General features: G+C 39.4%; 1 protein-coding gene across 1 annotated transcript; it reads left to right on the top strand.

The window, feature by feature from the left end:
• The first annotated feature begins 1,341 nt into the window (after window positions 1-1,341).
• On the top strand, window positions 1,342-16,886 carry fetub (fetuin B). Its single transcript, XM_062028503.1, has 7 exons — window positions 1,342-1,587; window positions 6,585-6,695; window positions 6,838-6,925; window positions 7,023-7,189; window positions 11,321-11,431; window positions 11,609-11,701; window positions 15,919-16,886. The coding sequence occupies exons 1-7, from the start codon at window positions 1,372-1,374 to the stop codon at window positions 16,657-16,659; spliced, it is 1,527 nt and encodes a 508-aa protein (XP_061884487.1). The 5' UTR covers window positions 1,342-1,371; the 3' UTR covers window positions 16,660-16,886.
• The last annotated feature ends 5,546 nt before the right edge of the window (window positions 16,887-22,432 follow it).

The raw sequence follows: 22,432 nt of genomic DNA, 5'->3' as shown, positions 1-22,432 counted from the left end.
GCTTCCACAGTGGAGTGTTTTAAGTCTCGTCTTAAGACCCACTTTTATTCTTTGGCTTTTAACACTACGTGAGTTGTGTGGTCTTCTGTCCTCTGTTGTCCTGTGTGTTTTTTTTAAATACATTTTGATGTCTATTTTACCGTTTTAATTGGTTTTAACCTTTAAAAATCGTTTTTGGTTTTAACCTTTAAAAATCTCTGTATTGGTTTTCTATTCATTTATTCTTTGTTTTTATTCAGTCATTGGTGTAGCATAATATTGTTTTTAATATTGTTTTTAATATTGTTTTTAATATTGTTTTTAATATTGTTTTTAACATGGCTGTGCAGCACTTTGGAAACATTCTTGTTGTGTATATGTGCTATATAAATAAAGTGGATTGGATTGGATTGGGTTTTCTAATCATCAATTAGCCTTCTGAGCCAATGAGCAAACACATTGTACCATTAGAACACTGGAGTGATAGTTGCTGGAAATGGGCCTCTATACACCTATGTAGATATTGCACCAAAAACCAGACATTTGCAGCTAGAATAGTCATTTACCACATTAGCAATGTATAGAGTGTATTTCTTTAAAGTTAAGACCAGTTTAAAGTTATTTTCATTGAAAAGTACAGTGCTTTTCCTTCAAAAATAAGGACATTTCAATGTGACCCCAAACTTTTGAACGGTAGTGTATATATATGGTGTATAAATATAATAAATCTTAGAGCTACATCGCACCCTGGTGTCTGTTGCCGTCACCTCCCCTAGTCTAACCATAACAAAATAGACTTGACCAGACCCGCTCATCGGCAGTGCGCCTTATAATCCGGTGCGCCCTATGGTCCAGAAAATACGGTAGGTGTTATTTCATGTGTAGAGGGCTATAGTAATGTTAAAAAAAACTTATTTAGAAGTCCGTAAACATTTTTTTGTTTTTTTAATGCTCTAACTAGTTAACTGCTATAACAGGGACCGACAGTATGGGGACCAAGTGTTTCTATTTGATTGATGCTGCCCAGTGGTGATTGGGTGTTCATGATTGAATTACAAAAAAAATGTATAATCACATTCGCTGAGCTGTCTTTTTTTCTTTTCGACAATCAGTTCCATGAGTGGATCAACAAGTGACCTGTTTGATCCTACAGACCAGAGACTGATAAGCTCTCTTATGCAAGTCGTTGCTGTAACGGATCACCTGAACAACAGATTGACCAACAGACTGACCCTAATGGAAGTGTGTCAAAGGTCAAGGGTTACAGTATACTTACTTGAGAGGCGGCAGTAAATGTGTGTGTGCTACGTGGTTTCGGTAGGGGTGGCTTTAAGCTTCAGGATATAAAAAGCCCCGCTCTGCCTTCTGGAGAGACATCCGAGGCCTGAAACCATGAAGAACGGTTTGCTGTTTTCCCTGCTGCTGGCACTGGGATGTGTGCACATCCAGACTGCACCAGTGGACCAGGGTGCCATTGTGGCCGAGTCTTGTGAAGATGCTTTGGCTGTGGGCGCCGCCACGGAAGCTCTCACCAAGATCAACCAAGACCGTAAGGAGGGTTACATCTTCGAACTTTACCGCCTGTCCAACGCACACTCCGCCAAGCATGTAAGTCCTTAATACCTATAACACATTTTGTGTGGGTTCTCTTTTAGAGATGTGTGGGTCGGCAACCCAAAACGTTGAAAGAGCCATATTGGACCAAAAATACAAAAAACAAGCCGCAAAAAATGAAAAGCCGTGTATAAGTCTTATAATGAAGGCAACGCATGACGTAAGTGTCTATATTATCTATAATAGCCTACTATCAAAATGACTATGTGTCGCGAGCTGAAGCAATATTTATTCTACACATTTTTACAACATTAGAAACCATTAGTAAATCAGAGGCTACTCAGAAAGTGAGATAACTCCTGGAAATTACTGGCTTTTAATGGCCAAAGGTATAGATGTGTGTGTCCAAGTTCAGGGAAACGGCTGACTGTCTTCTTTTAATAGATTTTATACAATCTTTGGCAAGCTAGGTAATGTCTGGAACAACATGGCACACAGACAACTATCTGAAATGTGTCATGACAACATGCACAACTAAATTATATACAAAGAGGATACAAGTAAAGTATATCAAATGAGCTCAATTATACTGTATTTTTCGGAGTATAAGTAGCTCCGGAGTATAAGTCGCACCGACCGAAAATGCATAATAAAGAAGGAAAAAAACATATATAAGTTGCACTGGAGTATAAGTCGCATTTTTGGGGGAAATTTATTTGATAAAACCCAACACCAAGAATAGACATTTGAAAGGCAATTTAAAATAAATAAAGAATGGTGAACAACAGGCTGAATAAGTGTACGTTATATGAGGCATAAATAACCAACTGAGAACGTGCCTGGTATGTTAACGTAACATATTATGGTAAGAGTCATTCAAATAACTATAACATATAGAACATGCTATACGTTTACCAAACAATCTGTCACTCCTAATCGCTAAATCCCATGAAATCTTATACGTCTAGTCTCTTACGTGATGGAGCTAAATAATATTATTTGATATTTTACGGTAATGTGTTAATCATTTCACACATAAGTCGCTCCTGAGTATAAGTCGCACCCCCGGCCAAACTATGAAAAAAACTGCGACTTATAGTCCGAAAAATACGGTACCTACAAATGAGGCATAATGATGCAATATGTACATAGAGCTAGCCTAAATAGCATTTTAGCATTGATTAGCTTGCAGCCATGCCCTGACCAAATATGCCTGATTAGCACTCCAACAAGTCAATAACATCAACAAAGCGCACCTTTGTGCATTGAGGCACAGCATAAGTTATTTGGTGGACAAAATGAGACAAAGAAGGAGTGGAAGATTTTACATGTAAACAAACTGTTGCACAACAGTCCACACTGGGGTGAGTTCAAGAACCGCCGAAATTAGTAGGACAAAACGAAATACTGCCATCAGTGAAGCATACACACAAACATATTACACAGTGGGCTTTCTAACAATTGGGAAGGTTTGTGTCATGTTTGTCCTCAAACAAAAAACATACTAAAACAAAAATATTTCCATTTTCAATCCTTTTTTAAAAGTACTCCAGGGAGCCACTAGGGCGGCACTAAAGAGCCGCATGCGGCTCGAGAGCCGTGGGTTGCTGACCCCCGGCGTAGTCAAAGAGTGGTTATTTTCAGTTTAATTAGCACCATATAATATTGATGCATGACTATTATCTTACTGTACATTTAAACCATAAGAGCACACACACAGAGCACATTTTTGTGATGTATCTTAAAAAATTAAGGTCAAAGATCTGTGATTTTACATGTGTTATATTTTATATATGAACAAACATGGTGTACATGCATTTGCTTTTTGAAAACGTCATCAAATGGCTTATTATACATTTTTGTTATTGTGACTAAGACATCCCGCCAGGCTTCCCATAGCAATTTCAAGGCTAAAATAATATTTTGTTAAAATAGCAGCTAAATTGTAGTATATACAGAGTACTCTATCAAAGCATTAGAATTGTTAAATGGGTTTGATGGGGTTTTTGGGGTGGCTTAGACGAAAGAGAGGCTGTTCCAGGTTTGGTTCCTGCTTCTGCCATCCTAGTCACTGCTGTTGTGTCCTTGGGCAAGGCACTGTACCCACCTGCTCCCAGTGCCACCCACTGGTTCAAACGTAGCTTAAAGATTTAGTTCAGGGGTCCCCAAACTACGGCTCGCGGGCTGAATACGGCCCGCCAGCGTCCAAAATCCGGCCCGCGGGAAGTCTCAAGTTTTTAGTTTCTATTTGTCTGACCGCTTCTATGTTAGTGACCTCTCTTTGACAGTATTTCCACATTCACCCATTCACACACACATTCACACACTGATGCAAGGCCCTAACCACGACCCATCAGGAGCAAGGGTGAAGTGTCTTGCTCAAGGACACAACGGACGTGACGAGGTTGGTAGAAAGTGGGGATTGAACCAGGAACCCTCAGGTTGTTGGCACGGCCACTCTCCCAACTGCATGTGACCTACTCGGTGGCCTAGTGGTTAGAGTGTCTGCCCTGAGATCGGTAGGTCGTGAGTTCAAACCCCGGCCGAGTCATACCAAAGACTATAAAAATGGGACCCATTACCTCCCTGCTTGGCACTCAGCATCAAGGGTTGGAATTGGGGGTTAAATCACCTAAATGGTTCCCGAGCGCGACCACCGCTGCTGCTCACTGCTCCCCTCACCTCCCAGGGGGTGATCAAGGGTGATGGGTCAAATGCAGAGAATAATTTCGCCACACCTAGTGTGTGTGTGATTATCAGTGGTACTTTATATATACACACACACACACACACACAGCTCGGTCCTCGGCCAATTTTTTTTAACCCAGTGTGGCCCCCGAGTCAAAAAGTTTGGGGACCCCTGATGTAGATAATGGGTTTCACTACGTAAAGTGCTTTGAATCTCTGGAGGAAAAAAAGCGCTTTATAAATATAATTCACTTTAATTTAAAATGATATTTTAATGGGAAAAATATGTTTGTGGAAATGAGCTTGCTGACTGATATCCTGACCCACACATGACTGTCACATGACAACTACTCCAAAATATTATCACTTCACTAAATGATACTAAAATATGTCACAAGGTAAAGTCTGTATACGGACAGTTTTAGCACATTTAAAGGCTCTTATGATTAATAGTACGAGAGATCAGTACAACTAGAATTATTTAAGTGATGTTCAAACTGGAAGAAAATAAACATTTGAACAAATATTTGAATATCTACAAAAGCTTGTATATTCTTTTTTGTAGAGGGGGTTCCTCGGACCACCACACACTGCCATGAGAGCCCGGATTTCAGGGAACAACACTGTTTTATTTTCATAAATGTGGAGAGGCTTTCGCTTTCCAGCAAAATGTCTTTCTCTTTGTTCGTGTCTTTCTGTCTCTCTGGCTCCCACTCCAACCACGTGTCTCATCCGGCTGCTGCTAATAAAGGCGACAGGTGGAATCTACTCACCTGTCGCTGTGTTCGAGGCCGGTCCTGGCACACCCCGTTCTGCGGCAGGCCTGCAGGCCACGCCCCCCTCCACATTTTTATTCCCAGTTCACAAGATAATTCAGTTAAAAACCACTGAACCACCTCGTGACCAGTTGGACAAATGCTGCAAGTAAATACACTATATTGCCAAAAGTATTTGGCCACCTGCCTTTAGTCACATATAAACTTGAAGTGCCATCCCCTGGAATTGTCCAAAATGTTTTGGTATCCTGGAGCATTCAAAGTTCCTTTCACTGGAACTAAGGGGCCAAGCCCAACTCCTGAAAAACAAACCCACACCTTGTACCTGACAAGTTTAAATACACATCAGTAGACTAAATGAACCTCTTAAAAAAAACCACACCATAATTCCTCCTCCACCAAATGTCACACTCAGTACAATGCAGTCGGAAATGTGGCATTCTCCTGGCAACATCCAAACCCAGACTGGTCCATCAGATTGCCAGGTGGAAAAGCGTGATTCATCAATCCAGAGAAGGCGTCTCCACTTCTCTAGAGTCCAGTGGTGACGTGCTTTACACCACTGCATCCCACGCTTTGCATCGGACTTGGTGATGTATGGCTTAGATGTTGCTGCTCGGCCATGGAAACCCATTCCATGAAGCTCTCTGCATACTGTACGTGGGCTAATTGGAAGGTCACATGAAGTTTGGCTGTGCAGAAAGTCTTTGCACTATGCGCTTCAGCATCCGCTGACCCCTCTCTGGCAGTTTACGTGGCCTACCACTTGGTGGCTGAGTTGCTGTTGTTCCCAAACTCTTCACTTTTCTTATAATAAAGTTGACTTTGGAATATTTAGGAGCGAGTAAATTTCACGACCCGATTTGTTGCACAGGTGGCATCCTAGTCAAGTCAAGTCCTGTCAACTTTATTAACATAACAGTTTACGACAACTTTTAAATTGAACCAAAGTGCTTTACAGGTTAAAAAAAGCATAGAGCAAAAAAAAACAAAATGAAAAACAAAAAAACTAAGAAAGAACTTAAACAATGAATGAGCTGAACAAGATACGGTAAAAGGGGTCGAATAAAAAGTAAAAATTTGCTGAATAAAAAAAAAAATAAAAAAAATAAAAAATGCGACAAATTGAAAAATAAAACTAAAGCGTAGGGGTGGTGGTGGGGTGGGGGGGCTAGAAATGGTGGCCTAATGGGCGGACTCAGCTCAGGTCAAAGGCCAGTGAGAAGAGGTAGGTCTTAAGAAGGGTTTTGAAGACCCCCAGGCTCTGGGCTGGCTGTTCCAGAGCTTAGGGGCGGCAACGGAAAAGGCTCTGTCCCCTCTGGTCTTCAGCCTGGATCTGGGGACCGCCAACAGCATTTGGTCAGCTGACCTTAGGGCTCTAGACGAGGTATATATCCTATGACAGTTTCACGCTGGAAATCACTGAGAGCGGCCCATTCTTTCACAAATGTTTGTAGAAACAGTCTCCATGTCTAAGTGCTTGATTTTATACACCGGGCCAAGTGATTAGGGCACCTGATTCTCATCATTTGGATGGGTGGCCAAATACTTTGTGTGTATATTGATTTTTTTTTTGTGTGATTACAGGGCGAAACTGGCTTTGTGTTCTATCTAACCTTGGATGTTGTGGAGACCAACTGTAGCGTCCTCAGTAAGGACTGGAAGGACTGCAAGGCTCGTGAAACGCACAACACTCCCGTGAGTAGCGACACGTACACGCTTCTACTTCCTCTTAGTTCAACTGCTTTTCATCTTTCTGCAACCATGAACCGGTATATTTCTAAAGCCAAACAAGTGAACTAAATAATATCATTTCTTTGTTTATGAATTTTCTTTCCAGATATATGGACAGTGCAAAGCAGTTATCTACATGAACAGGGTGCACAGGGTGGTGCGTCTCTACAAGTACAACTGCGTTATCAGACCAGGTCAAGCGCAGGGATTCATCTAAATTCTGGATCCCGTTCTCTGTTTGTGCTTTTTCTATATACTATATATGTATATATATAATTTGTCTTTATTTAGTTCCTGCTGCAAGGGTGTCTGCAATCTGCCCTGACTGCCCAGCACACCTGCAGTTTGATAATGCTGCGGTTCAAGAGACCGTGAATGAATCTTTGGAGAAGTTCAATAAGGAGAGTGGACTGACCAATACCTTCTCTCTGTTGAAAATTGCCAGAGCGACTGCAGGGGTAAGACCCACACTTGCCAATAAAACCTGGACTTTTTGCTCATATTTTGCATACTTCACATTGTGCACACATACCGTATTTTCCGGACTATAAGGGGCACTTAAAATCCTCTTTTTTTTTCATAAAACTCGACAGTGCGCCGAATATAAGGAATAATTCCGGTTTTGCTTACCGACCTCGAATCAATTTTATTTGGTACATGGTGTAATGATAAGTGTGACCAGTAGATGGCAGTCAAACAAGTGTAGACTGTACTATGATGGAAATATGACTCAAGTAAACAACACCAACATTTTTTATGTTCCTTTGAAAATATAGAACATTACACACGGCGCTCCAAAATCTATCAAAAATGTTTTAGGACGACTTTGGTAAGCTATGAGGCCGCACCGCTTGATGATTTGTACTGTGCTTCAACATACGAATATTATTACGGTGTGTGTATAAGGTAAGACATCTGGCGTTTTGTTTCGCAATATTATGCAAAAGCAACTTTTCTTACCCTCTGGTGCCTGCTGATCTGTATTTGGGATCTGCATAAATCCTGAAAAATTGCGCACATCCGCCTTTGTAGTCCACGCCGACGCTTCTTCTTTTTCTCTATCTTCTTGTTATGGGACATTCATCCTCCGCTGTTGCCATTTCTAATATAAAGTAGTGTAAAGTGCTTACTTATATCCATGTTAGCATACCCTTAAAAAGTAAGCTGCAATTTTTAAAGTTCAGTTCAGTTCAGTTCAGTTTCAGTTTATTTGGAACATGCATATGATACAATGTAATGCATCACACAATTCCAGTTGTTTTATTACAACACGTCCGAAAAGGAGTAGGAAGAAGCAGAGCTTATTTAATCCTACCCCTTTTCATACCATAGCAATTTTATCCAACTTCCTTGTTGTCTGTAACTGTCAGGTTCAAACACTGATGACATTTATTAAACAGACAAGAAGCAAGGAATCATGCAGAGACAGAGTTCAATTTAGCTCATGAGGAGAACGCATGGAGCTGCACACTTAATAATAATAATAATAATGGATTACATTTATATCGCGCTTTTTCTATTGTTAGATACTCACAGCGCTCACAGAGAAGTGGGAACCCATCATTCATTCACACCTGGTGGTGGTAAGCTACATTTGTAGCCACAGCTGCCCTGGGGTAGACTGACGGAAGCGAGGCTGCCAGTTTGCGCCTACGGCCCCTCCGACCACCACCTACCATTCATTCATCATTCATTTCACCGGTGTGAGCGGCACCGGGGGCAAAGGGTGAAGTGTCCTGCCCAAGGACACAACGGCAGCGATTTTTTGGATGGTAAGAGGCGGGGAGCGAACCTGCAACCCTCAGGTTTCTGGCACGGTTGCTCTACCCACTACGCCACGCCGTCCTAACTTAGTCACAGTCTCGCCCTACGCTCTAAGGTACAGCTCCTGCGTCCCTCTATTTATTCAGGAGTTCCCTAGTTAACATCACTGAGGCCGCCTCTAAAAGGAGTGGTCACATATATCATGCAAAGCAGCTCCCGTACGCACAATACGTGACGGAATGTGCTGGGGGCCTTGTGATTTCGCCTTGTCTCTGCTTCGTCTGCGTGCTGTCGTCTTATCTTCGTTGAGGTCCTTGAAGTCCTTGGCTGTTAGCGGGCTAAAACAAAGATAACATCTGCGGCTGAAGCCACCCCTCAGACAAGAAGTTTTGTCCTTGCACAGATAGAAAAAGTACAGCTTGAGCACAATAGCTAATAACTATAGCAACGGACTTTAAGCATACTAAAGTTGTGTGATAACTTACACATTTTTATTCTAACAGTAACAGAACAGTGAACAAAGAAATAATAAATAAATAATATAGCATAGTAAGCATTCAAATAATAAATACATAAATAATCTTTGTCTCAATAAAAAAAAAAGGTTCAAAATGTTCATCATAATTCTTGTTCTGTGTACTTTGTGAACACTTGTAGTTTGAACCTTCTCTTAAATTGAATCATATTGGTGCTTTGTTTGAGTAATAAAAAGTAATAAAATTAATGAAAATGGGGAAAATGGAGTACAAATAAGGCACAAATTCTAGTAAAAGGCTGAAATGTTGATTATGATAACTAATAATAACACAAAGATGTGTCTCTAAAAACTATATATAAAAATATCAAAACTGGTATCCTTTTGATTTTTCGGTATGCAACCCTCGTTGGAAATTTTTTTGAGACATGCCATTTGTGCCATTGGTTTAACAGCTGAATGGAATGTTTATGCGGGGATACTGACTATTTTGGACTGGTAGTAGTCGATCCACCTCAATGCTAACGAGGGGAAATTACACTTCAACAACTGCTCGTTTGCATCTAAGGAGTTGTTTTTCTCACTACCATAGGGCAAAACCATCCTTGCCCAGGCACACCCTCTTGGTTTTGTTGAGTATAAATATTTGGGGTTTTGGCACCAGCCGCTAGACTCGATCTGACCAATCTAAATCTAAGACTCGATCTGACCAATCTAAGTCTAAGACTCGATCTGACCAATCTAAATCAAAGACTCGATCTGACCAATCTAAATCTAAGACTCGATCTGACCAATCTAAATCTAAGACTCGATCTGACCAATCCAAATCTAAGACTCGATCTGGCCAATCTAAATCTAAGACTCGAGCTGACCAATCTAAATCGGAGACTCGATCCGACCAATCTAAATCAAAGACTCGATCTCACCAATCTAAATCTAAGACTCGATCTGACCAATCCAAATCTAAGACTCGATCTGACCAATCTAAATCTAAGACTCGATCCGGCCAATCTAAATCTAAGACTCGAGCTGACCAATTTAAATCGAAGACTCGATCCGACCAATCTAAATCTAAGACTCGATTTGACCAATCTAAATCTAAGACTCGAGCTGACCAATCTAAATCTAAGACTCGATTTGACCAATCTAAATCTAAGACTCGAGCTGACCAATCTAAATCGAAGACTCGATCCGACCAATCTAAATCTAAGACTCGATCCGACCAATCTAAATCTAAGACTCGATCCGACCAATCTAAATCTAAGACTCGATCTGACCAATCTAAATCTAAGACTCGATCTGACCAATCTAAATCTAAGACTCGATCTGACCAATCTAAATCTAAGACTCGATCTGACCAATCTAAATCTAAGACTCGATCCGACCAATCTAAATCTAAAACTTGATCTGACCAATCTAAATCTAAGACTCGATCTGACCAATCTAAATCTAAGACTCGATCTGACCAATCTAAATCTAAGACTCGATCTGACCAATCTAAATCTAAGACTCGATCTGACCAATCTAAATCTAAGACTCGATCCGACCAATCTAAATCTAAAACTTGATCTGACCAATCTAAATCTAAGACTCGATCTGACCAATCTAAATCTAAGACTCGATCTGACCAATCTAAATCTAAGACTCGATCTGACCAATCTAAATCAAAGACTCGATCTGACCAATCTAAATCTAAGACTCGATCTGACCAATCTAAATCTAAGACTCGATCTGACCAATCCAAATCTAAGACTCGATCTGACCAATCTAAATCTAAGACTCGATCTGGCCAAACTAAATCTAAGACTCGAGCTGACCAATCTAAATCTAAGACTCGATCCGACCAATCTAAATCTAAGACTCGATCCGACCAATCTAAATCTAAGACTCGATCTGACCAATCTAAATCAAAGACTCGATCTGACCAATCTAAATCTAAGACTCGATCTGACCAATCTAAATCTAAGACTAGATCTGACCAATCTAAATCTAAGACTGGATCTGACCGATCTAAATCTAAGACTCGATATGACCAATCTAGATCTAAGACTGGATCTGACCAATCTAATGGAAAGCGTCATTCCACATAGCAACTGATCAAAGTTGGAATTGCCCCCAAAACACATTTTAAGATATTCAACACTGGCAGCTAAAGTGGACAGTGCATGCCCCAAATTCGTCACGTTTCATGTGTCAGGTAGATGGCGACAAATGGGGCAATACGAAATCCCTTCCCTACTGTATAGATCCCAAATATGACCGGTTGGATCCCATTTACATAATTGAATGTTTAATTACTTGAATGCATACTTCTTTTTCAGTTTGGTTATGCCTATTTATTTATGTGCAGGTGGCCATGGGGATGTATTATCATGTGGAGTACACCATCCAGGAGACAACCTGCACCAAAAACACAGAAGGGACAAACGACAAATGTCCCCCCATGCAGTGCGAGTTTGCTGTAAGTCAAACACAAACTTCTTTCCAATTCAATACTTACTAATTCCCAAGTGACTTATTTTCCACGTGAGTAGATCAAATTAAGAATAATATTTATCTACAGTATTAGGTTGTGGAATACTTTGTCTTTGAACTGAAACCAATGGTGTTCATCTTATGTGTTCTTCTTTGCCTTCAGCACAAAGGGTTCTGTAAAGCCTCCCACTTCCACACACCCGCTGGTGACAGTGAGTTCAGTGTGTGGGTTCAGTGTGAGATCTACGAGCCTGAGGTAAGAACACAACCTTGTCTTTTTACATTGTCACCTCATTCACACGATGAATAATAATGTCTGAACGAGTGTTGTCCCGATACCAATATTTTGGTACCGGTACCAAAATTATTTCGATACTTTTCTAAATAAAGGGGACCACAAAAAAAATGGCATTATTGGCTTTATTATAACAAAAAAATCTTAGGGTACATTAAACATATGTTTCTTATTAAATAAAATAGTGAACATACAAGACAACTTGTCTTTTAGTAGTAAGTAAACAAACAAAGGTTCCTATTTAGCTGCTGACATATGCAGTAACATATTGTGTCACTTTCCATTCTATTGTTTTGTCAAAATTATTAAGGACAAGTAGTATAAAATGAATTATTAATCTACTTGTTCATTTACTGTTAATATCTGCTTATTTTCCGTTTCAACATGTTCTATCTACACTTCTGTTAAAATGTAATAATCACTTATTCTTCTGTTGTTTGATACTGTACATTAGTTTTGGATGATACCACAAATTTGGGTATCAATGCGATACCAAGTAGTTACAGGATCATACATTGGTCATATTCAAAGTCCTCATGTGTCCAGGGACATATTTCCTGAGTTCATAAACATAATGTACATTTTTTTTAAAAACGAAAGAAGATGTTGTGATGCCAAAAAATATCGACGTAATTATAGTAGTATCGACTAGATACGCTCCTGTACTTGGTATCATTACAGTGGATGTTAGGTGTAGATCCACCAATGGCATTTGTTTACATTTTGATGCCGGTGAGCTACGGTGTGTAGTGAAGCATGTTTAGCTATTCCTCGTCCTGCAGGGATGATACTTGTAAGAAACTTACTTTATTTGTCGCCATGGAGACGAGGATTAGGGATTTAGAAGTAGCTAAAACACTGCCGACACTAGCTAGCCATGTCTTAAAGCACCTCTTCCTGAGGGCGTTTCAGTGTTATAACTTCGCCTTTATCGTCAGTTTTTTTTTTTATTATTATAGAGGTTTATTTGAAATAGGGACAGATACAAAAACATAGACATCTGAACAGTTATCCGATGCATGCATCACAGTGTTTGTAGCCAAAGCTAATTTACAACACTTGTCCCCAACAACAACAACAACAACAACAACAACACAGATCCAACATCATTAAAATAGGAAATAAAAAATAGAGTGAGTTGATAATAATGATAATAGTAATAACACAGACAAAGTGCAAACTAGATAAAAGCCAATAATAATAATAATAACACAGACAAAGTGCAGACTAGATAAAAACCAATTAGTAAAAATGAGTAAAAACTAAACATGGGAACACGATTGTTGCTCAACTTTTTTTAAGCCAAAATGCGTCCGTTCTCCCTTTTCTGTCTACACACTGTGTCTGCTTGTAAGTACTCTGTGATTGTGCACTGCCGAACATGCTCCTCTGGTCATAAACCAACAATAACACGACGTGACGACGACGGGAGGGTCAGGGGGGTGGAGGACCGGTTATTTTTAGATGCGGTATAGTACCAAATATGATTCATTAGTATCGCGGTACTGTACTAATACCGGTATACCGTACAACCCTAGACTAAACTTGAAACACGTTATAAAGGCTGACAGAAAAATTCTCACTTTTTTTAATTTGTGAAATAATTTTTATACTCCCTTTTTATATTCAAACTTGAATTTGATACTTGTTTTGTCCTGGAGATGTAATGGTTGCTGTTATAATGCAATACAATTCCCCATGGTTAGTATTACCGTTTTATTTAGTTACCGTAAAACCGTAATTGATTTCCTCACTTTGAAGAACTGATACTGATCATTTCCTGGAGAAGCAGCTAGCGCGCTAATCGCTGGCTAGCTAGCATAAATGCTAACATGAATGCAAGATTCAGTAGCTTCATTTCAAAAACACCCGTTTCTCCTTTGAAGTAAACACTCTAAAAAATGTACAAATTTCTTCTGCCATGAAAAGTATATTGTATGTTTTTCATTTATTGAATTACCTATTTTCGATAAAACGTTTTTTTTAAGGATAGCCGTGATAATTGTGGATGGATGGATGTACAATTTTTGGTGTTGTTTACTTGAGTCATATTGCAGTCTAAAGTTAAAGTTAAAAGTTAAAGTACCAATGATTGTCACACACACACTAGGTGTGGCGAAATTATTCTCTGCATTTGACCCATCACCCTTGATCACCCCCTGGGAGGTGAGGGGAGCAGTGAGCAGCAGCGGTGGCCGCGCCCGGGAATCATTTTTTGTGATTTAACCCCCAATTCCAACCCGTGATGCTGAGTGCCAAGCAGGGAGGTAATGGGTCCCATTTTTATAGTCTTTGGTATGACTCGGCCGGGGTTTGAACTCACAACCTACCGATCTCAACACGTATCTCTTATGTGTGACTGCCATCTACTGGTCAGACTTATTTCACTATGTACCAAATCAATCAATCAATCAATCAATGTTTATTTATATAAATAAAATAGCTTTGAGGTTGGTAAGCACAACCAACATTTTTCCGTACATTAGGTCAGTGTTTTTCAACCACTGTGCCGTGAGATAGAGTCTGGTGTGCCGTGGGAGATTGTCTAATTTCACCTATTTGGGTTAAAAATATTTTTTGCAAACCAGTAATTATAGTCTGCAAATGATGTGTTGTTGTCGAGTGTCGGTGCTGTCTAGAGCTCGGCAGAGTAACCGTGTCATACTCTTCCATATCAGTAGGTGGCAGCCGGTAGCTAATTGCTTTATAGATGTGGGAAACAGCGGGAGGCAGGGTGCAGGTAAAAAATGTGTCTAATGCTTGAACCAAAAATAAACAAAAAGTGAGTGCCCCTAAGAAAAGGCATTGAAGCTTAGGGAAGGCTATGCAGAACAAAACTAAAACTGAACTGGCTACAAAGTAAACAAAAACAGAATGCTGGACGACAGCAAAGACTTACTGTGGAGCAAAGACGGCGTCCACAATGTACATCCGAACATGACATGACAATCAACAATGTCCCCACAAAGAGGGATAAAAACCACTGAAATATTCTTGATTGCTAAAACAAAGTAGATGCGGGAAATATCGCTCAAAGGAAGACATGAAACTGCTACAGCAAAATACCAAAAAAAGAGAAAAAGCCACCAAAATAGGAGTGCAAGACAAGAACTAAAACACTACACACAGGAAAACAGCAAAAAAGTCAAAATAAGTCAGGGCGTGATGTGACAGGTGGTGACAGTACACCTACTTTGAGACAAGAGCTATAGTGATGCATGCTTGGTTATGGTTTAAAGTCATATACAAACAATTGCGACAACGACTTTTTACTGTCAACTGAAACTCCGCATTTTTTCAACGCAAAAAATGTGCCTTGGCTCAAAAAAGGTTGAAAAACATCGGTTAGGTTATAAGTAGGGATGTCCGATATTATCGGCCTATAAATGCTTTGAAATGTAATATCGAAAATTATCGGTATCGGTTACAAAATTATCGGTATCGGTTTCAAAAAGTAAAATGTATGACTTTTTAGAACGTCGCTGTGTACACGGACGTAGGAAGTAGTACAGAACGCCAATAAACCTTAAAGGCACTGCCTTTGCGTGCCGGCCCAATCACATAATATCTACGGCTTTTCACACACACAAGTGAATGCAAAGCATACTTGGTCAACAGCCATACAGGTCACACTGAGGGTGGCCATACAAACAACTTTAACACTGTTACAAATATGCGCCACACTGTGAACCCACACCAAACAAGAATGACAAACACATTTTGGGAGAACATCCGCAACGTAACACAACATAAACACAACAGAACAAATACCCAGAACCCCTTGCAGCACTAACTCTTCCGGGACGCTACAATATACACCCCCGCCGCTACCCCCAACCCCCCAAATAAATATGGCAGTGCCATGTTGGCATTTTTTTCCATAACCTGAGTTGAAGTTGTTCTCTTATTTTGGAAAAGCTTGTTACATTGTCTAATGCATCCAGCGGGGCATCACAACAAAATTAGGCATAATAATGTGTTAATTCCACGACTGTATATATCGGTATCGGTTGATATCGGTATCGGTAATTAAAAGTTGGCCAATATCGGAATATCGGCAAAAAAGCCATTATCGTTGATGATCCTCGACTGAAGTGACCGGTCGCCATCGCCACCTAGTGTTTATGCCAAACACAACATGGTGCCACACGCTCTCAACTCTCGATTGTGTTTTCCAGGCTGCTGTAAGAGAGAAGAGCTTGCACCTGTTGGGCGGAGAGACCGATCACAGTCACAACGACACACACCCGCACAGCCACAATCACGATCAGGCGCACGGCGCGGACGCCGCGCACACGCACGACCACGTCCACGACCACACCAAGCCGCACGCTCACCACGACAAAACCGAGAAGCACGCCGACGACAGCGACCACCACCACACCCACGACCACAGCGAGGACAGTGCTCACAGGCACGCTCACGACCACTCTCACGACCACGGCCACGGCCACGACCACGTGCACACTCACCACGCCAAGGCACACAATCACACCGGCGACTCGGTCAACCACCACCATGGCTACAAGCACGAAGACGGGGTGCACACCCATGAACATGACCATGAGCTTTCTCTGGACCATGACCACAAGCACGCTCACTTGCATGGACACGAGCACCACCATCATCACCACGAGCATGACCACGAGACCACAGTCCACGACCATCCTGAGGGACTGGTTCGTCTCCTGGCTGCCATGGACCAGCCCATGACGCTGCCTGCCTTCCCTGACGTACCCGCAGGCGAGGCAGGAGTTGTCCTGCCTCTTATCCCAGATCCCCAGATCCCGGGTGAGATGCAACCAACCATTCAGGCCTTCCCTGCTTCGGTTTCATCTCAGTGTTCCGTACCAATAATACCAAAAAACCTTGTGGAGGAACTCCTTGCTGAAGACCCCTTGTTTAAGGCAGTTGCCTAAGATGGTGCACACACCACCAATACACTCAAATGCAGTGGATTTACATCTGTACTTTTTCTTACGGCAAGTTGAGAGCAAAAAGCGAGTTCATTTCCGTATCGTTGACTCTCCCACAACGATACTTGACATTCACTCGCAGAAAACCTCCAGCAATGTGAGCAGCTATGATATTTTCTGTGGGTTTGTATGTCACCTATGCAAAACATGAATAAATAATGACATACTCATCCATGTGTGTGACTGATGTTTATTTTAGTATTTACACTGCAAAAACTGAAATCTAAGTATGATTAAATATCTCAAATAAGGGTGATATTGTCAAAACGGGAGTTTTTTCGCAACTTACTGCGAGGTTTGTTCTCCCAGGACGCAAACGGACTATTCCGGACAGGACTTGAAGGTAGGAACATATTTATTAATTAATAAATCCTACACAGGACAAAAGTCCGGAACTAAAACAAAAGGAAAGCGTGCCGATTGCACGAGAGGCTAAGGGACATAAAACTTAAAGCAGGAAACAATCGCTAGCACTTAGCCTGAACTATGGACATGAAACAAACAAAACTTACTGTGGCAAGAAACGAGCAGCATGAACTAAGCATGAAACAATCAATGACGCCAGGACGACTAACTGGCAAAGACAGACTTAAATAATAGTCTCTGATTAGAGCAAGTGCGTGTCCCGAACACATGATGCAGGTGAAACTAATCAGTCTTCATGGCAACTAAAACAAACAAGGATGCACAAAAACAGGAACTATGGAGTCTTAAACTAACAGAAAATAACAAAAGACATGATCCAGACCACAGATCATGACAGATTTTTGCTTATTTTCTGTCTGATAAGATCATTCTTCTCACTAAGCAGATTTTATGTTAGAGTGTTTTACTTGTTTTAAGTGTTTTGGTCCTAAATTATATCAGTAAGATATTACAGCTTGTTGCTGAGATTTTATGACCTATATTGAGTAAAACATGCTTGGAACTAGAATATCAACTGTTGCAAAGCTGTGTCATCAACACTCACGAGCATAAAAACTGCTTTTTCAAAGTAATAATTTCTTATTTCAAGCATGAACAAAAAAATTACGACTTTGACACAATAGTGTTTCATAATTAAAACAGATGACAGCCAAATGGACTTTGCAGTTTTATTTTCAATGAAACAAGAGAAAATACGTACTCATATAGTAGTACAGTTGGCACAGTACAGTAAACTGACAGTTAATATTTAAACATTTAACATGTGACATTTCTAACTATTTTGAACAGAAATAGTTCATGCACATTCAGGTAAATTATTCAAAATTACAATAAAAAAAAATTGGCCGGGGGCCGGGCTGTATATACCGTACTTTTCGGATTATAAATCGTTCCGGAGTATAAATCGCACCGGCCGAAAATGCATAATAAAGAAGGAAAACAACATTTATAATTCGCACTGGAGTATAAGTCGCATTTTTGGGGGAAATGTATTTGATATAACCCAACACCAAGAATAGACATTTGAAAGGCAATTTAAAATAAATAAAGAATAGTGAACAACAGGCTGAATAAGTGTACGTTATATGAGGCATAAATAACCAACTGAGAACGTGCCTGGTATGTTAACGTAACATATTATGGTAAGAGTCATTCAAATAACTATAACATATAGAACATGCTATACCTTTACCAAACAATCTGTCACTCCTAATCGCTAATCTCAGTTTTTATAAGTTACCGCCAATGTTGAAATGATCAATTTTCATAGGTACGGAAGTAGTAGCAGGTAGCATCTTTTTTTCCACAGTGCACTTCTGCCATGACCCGCCTCCGCCAAATATTTATTGGTTGACGTGTGTGTGTGACGATTGCTGACATACGCCTGGTCTCTTACGTGAATGAGATAAATAATATCATTTGATATTTTACGGTAATGTGTTAATAATTTCACACATAAGTCGCTCCAGAGTATAAGTCGCACCGCCTTCCAAACTATGAAAAAAACTGTGACGTATAATCCAAAAAATATGGTATATATATATATATATATATATATATATATATATATATATATATATATATATATATATATATATATATATATATATATATATATATATATATATATACACATACAGTATATATATATATATATATATATATATATATATATATATATATATATATATATATATATATATATATATATATATATATATTCCTCGCGCACTAATTTCATTTCATTTCATTTTCATTTTCATGTTTATTTCGAATATGTAGACAAAACAAAAACAACACATTTTGAAAAAAAACAACAAAAAAGCCATTCAAGAATGAATAACAAAAACAACAATAATAATAATAATAATAATAGTAATAATAAAAAGCAAAAGAAACAAGAAATGAAAATAAACATTTAATGTAAACATATCCGAAAAGGAGTGAGAAGAAGTAAAAACTTATGTACTCCCACCCCTCTTATTACTTACTGTATGTTTAATAATAATAATAATAATAGTATATAAAAATGTTATGTCATATAAATACATATACACATATAAGTACTTACACATATATGCATACATACACACATACATATATACATATATATATATATACACATACATATATATACACGTACATCCACAACACACATTTAACAAGTAACTATGAATGTGACACAACAGCGTGTATACATAGTATACATATACATAAACATACAAACCCACTGACTCTTAGTGCAGTTCACTATATCCTGTGAACAATATATTTTTGTACATTCTTTTAAAAACATTGATGCTTGGACTTTGCTTATGTACTTCGCTCAGATTGTTCCACAACTTGACACCTGTGATGGAAATGCGAAAACTTTTCATGGTGGAATTTCTCATCTGAATTTTGAAATTGAGTTCTCTCCTCCTAATTGACTGAAAGGGCACGCACTTGGCACGATGATGTCATGTTATCGATGGAAAAATGCATTTTTAGACAATATGATTTGCCTGAGCGGCTAGTAGACCCTGAGAGTAACAAGCGGTTGCCTTGTTGCCTTTCCATTAAGAACAATAAACTAGTTTTTAGTATAAGTTTGCTGGTTTCAAGAAATGTAATGCCGGGCGCATATCATTATGTCAAGATAATGGCACTAGCATTTATTTAATTTAAGAATATTTTTCAACATATTGAACAAAAAGGTCTAATTTGTTTTTTCTACCAAGAAAAGTGCACTTGTTATTAGTGAGAATATACTTATTTTAAGGTATTTTTGGGTTCATTGAAGTTAGCTAATTTTACTTGTTTTGGAAAGTCTTGACAAGCCAAATTTTCTTGTTCTATTGGCAGATAATTTTCCTTAGTTCAAGTAAAATACCCCTAATTTTTGTATTTGTTTTTTTGGGGTTTTGAACACTGACTTTTTGCAGTGTAGTACAGTGGAACTTAAGTCGACGTCCGTCCAACTGGCTAATTCACGTTACAGTTCATCAGAGAAGCTCAGTACGCTGACGACGTTGCAATATTCCCATAACAAAGTTGCAAAGAAGATGGGTCTGCGTATGACTGTAACTTGGTTAAAACAGAGACCATGTTTACAGTCGTCCATCTTTTATCGTGGTTGATTCGGACTGGACATGGCTGCGATGTAATGATTTTCGTGAAGTAGGTTTATTGTTAAATCAAATAATTTCATAGTTTCATCATTATTAGAGCCCTCGTAACATTAAGTAACACCCATATACAGTCGCGATCAAAAGTTTACATACACTTGTAAAGAACATAATGTCATGGCTGTCTTGTGTTTCCAATCATTTCTACAACTCTTATTTTTTTGTGATAGAGTGATTGGAGCACATACTTGTTGGTCACAAAAAACATTCATAAAGTTTGGTTCTTTTATGAATGTATTATGGGTCTACTGAAAAGGTGACCAAATCTGCTGGTTGTTAATATGTTAATATTTGGTTACATGTCCCTTGGCAAGTTTCACTGGAATAAGGCGCTTTTGGTAGCCATCCACAAGCTTCTGGTTGAATTTTTGACCACTCCTCTTGACAAAATTGGTGCAGTTCAGCTAAATGTGTTGGTTTTCTGACATGGACTTGTTTCTTCGGCATTGTCCACACGTTTGAGTCAGGACTCTAGGAAGGCCATTCTAAAACCTTAATTCTAGCCTGATTTAACCATTCCTTGACCACTTTTAACGTGTGTTTGGGGTCATTGTCCTGTTGGAACACCCAACAGCGCCCAAACCCAACCTCCGGGCTGATTATTTTAGGTTGTCCTGAAGAATGTGTAGATAATCCTCCTTTTTCATTGTCCCATTTACTCTCTGTAAAGCACCAGTTCCATTGGCAGCAAAACAGGCCCAGAGCATAATACTACCACCACCATGCTTGACGGTAGGCGTGGTGTTCCTGGGATTAAAGGCCTCACATTTCTCCTCCAAACATATTGCTGGGTATTGTGGCCAAACAGCTAAATTTTTGTTTCATCTGACATCACATGGACAAAGATAAGACCTTCTGGAGGAAAGTTCTGTGCTCCAATCACTATAAAAAAAATAAGAGTTGCAGAAATTATTGGAAACTCAAGACAGCCATGACATTATGTTCTTTGCTTTTGATCGTGACTGGAGTCACCTTCACACTCTTTTCCATAAATATAGCAGTTTGTACTGAGTTTAGCCTTGAGTTTGTTCTGTACTTACCGGTAGTCGGGGGGACCTTCCAAGTGTCATTGCTATTGCCACTAAAAGACGACCACTACGTGGAAATATAGCCCTAAATCACAAGTGTCTCAAAGGGCTGCACAAGCCACAACGACATACTCGGCTCAGATCCCACATCAGGGCAAGGAAAAACTCAACACAATGGAGTACAATGAGAATCCTTGGAGGGGACCGGAGATGTGGAGACCCGCCCCGGGGGGCCGGTGCAATGGACGTCGAGTGGATCTAGTTAATTGGATGTAGTTAATTGACAGTCATAGCTACGATCATTAGCTAAAGCTTTGCTGTTAGCTTTTGGTGTAAGCCTTGGGTGTCTGCGTTGTCGTTCCACATCGATCACATCAAAGGTGTGTCATTGATGTCGAAAATGAAATGCATCAACAGAGTTCATGTCTACTTTGACTGGACTGACTGGACTGCTTCTTCCTCCTCCTTTTCAAACATGTTGTAAAGAAGAACTGTAAATATGTGATGCACCATATTGTCACTGTGTGCATATTCAAAATACCATTATTATATTGTTGTATTTATACATTGTTAGATTGTTCTCAAATCTAATATTAATTAAATATTTAATTGAATATTTTTAATTAAATAATTTCAAATTGTCTTCTGATTATAATCACGGTCAATGAATTAAAGACAAAATCACTAAATCTTATTTTGGTTTTATTTTGAAGCAAATCTTTGCACAGTGACTGATTGTGAACAATATTATATGATGAATGCTAGCATGGGATCACTTTCACATTTGTTTCTGTTTGTTGTGGCATTCTATTTGTTTTAAGTCAGTTGAAAAGTATTTTTTCCAAACCAGTAATTATAGTCTGCAAATGATGTGTTGTTGTTGGGTGTCGGTGCTGTCTAGAGTAATACTCTTCGGTATCAGTAGGTGGCAGCAGGTAGCTAATTGCTTTGTAAATGTCGGAAACAGCGGGGAGGCAGTGTGCAGGTAAAAAGGCATCTATGCTTAAACCAATAATAAACAAAAGGTGAGTGCCCCTAAGAAAAGGCATTGAAGCTTAGGGAAGGCTATGCAGAACGAAACTAAAACTGAACTGG

Source organism: Entelurus aequoreus, linkage group LG19 (assembly GCF_033978785.1).
Source record: "Entelurus aequoreus isolate RoL-2023_Sb linkage group LG19, RoL_Eaeq_v1.1, whole genome shotgun sequence".
Lineage (NCBI taxonomy): Eukaryota > Metazoa > Chordata > Actinopteri > Syngnathiformes > Syngnathidae > Entelurus > Entelurus aequoreus.
Note: the sequence above shows the minus strand (reverse complement) of the source record. Positions and strands in the feature narration are given on the sequence as shown.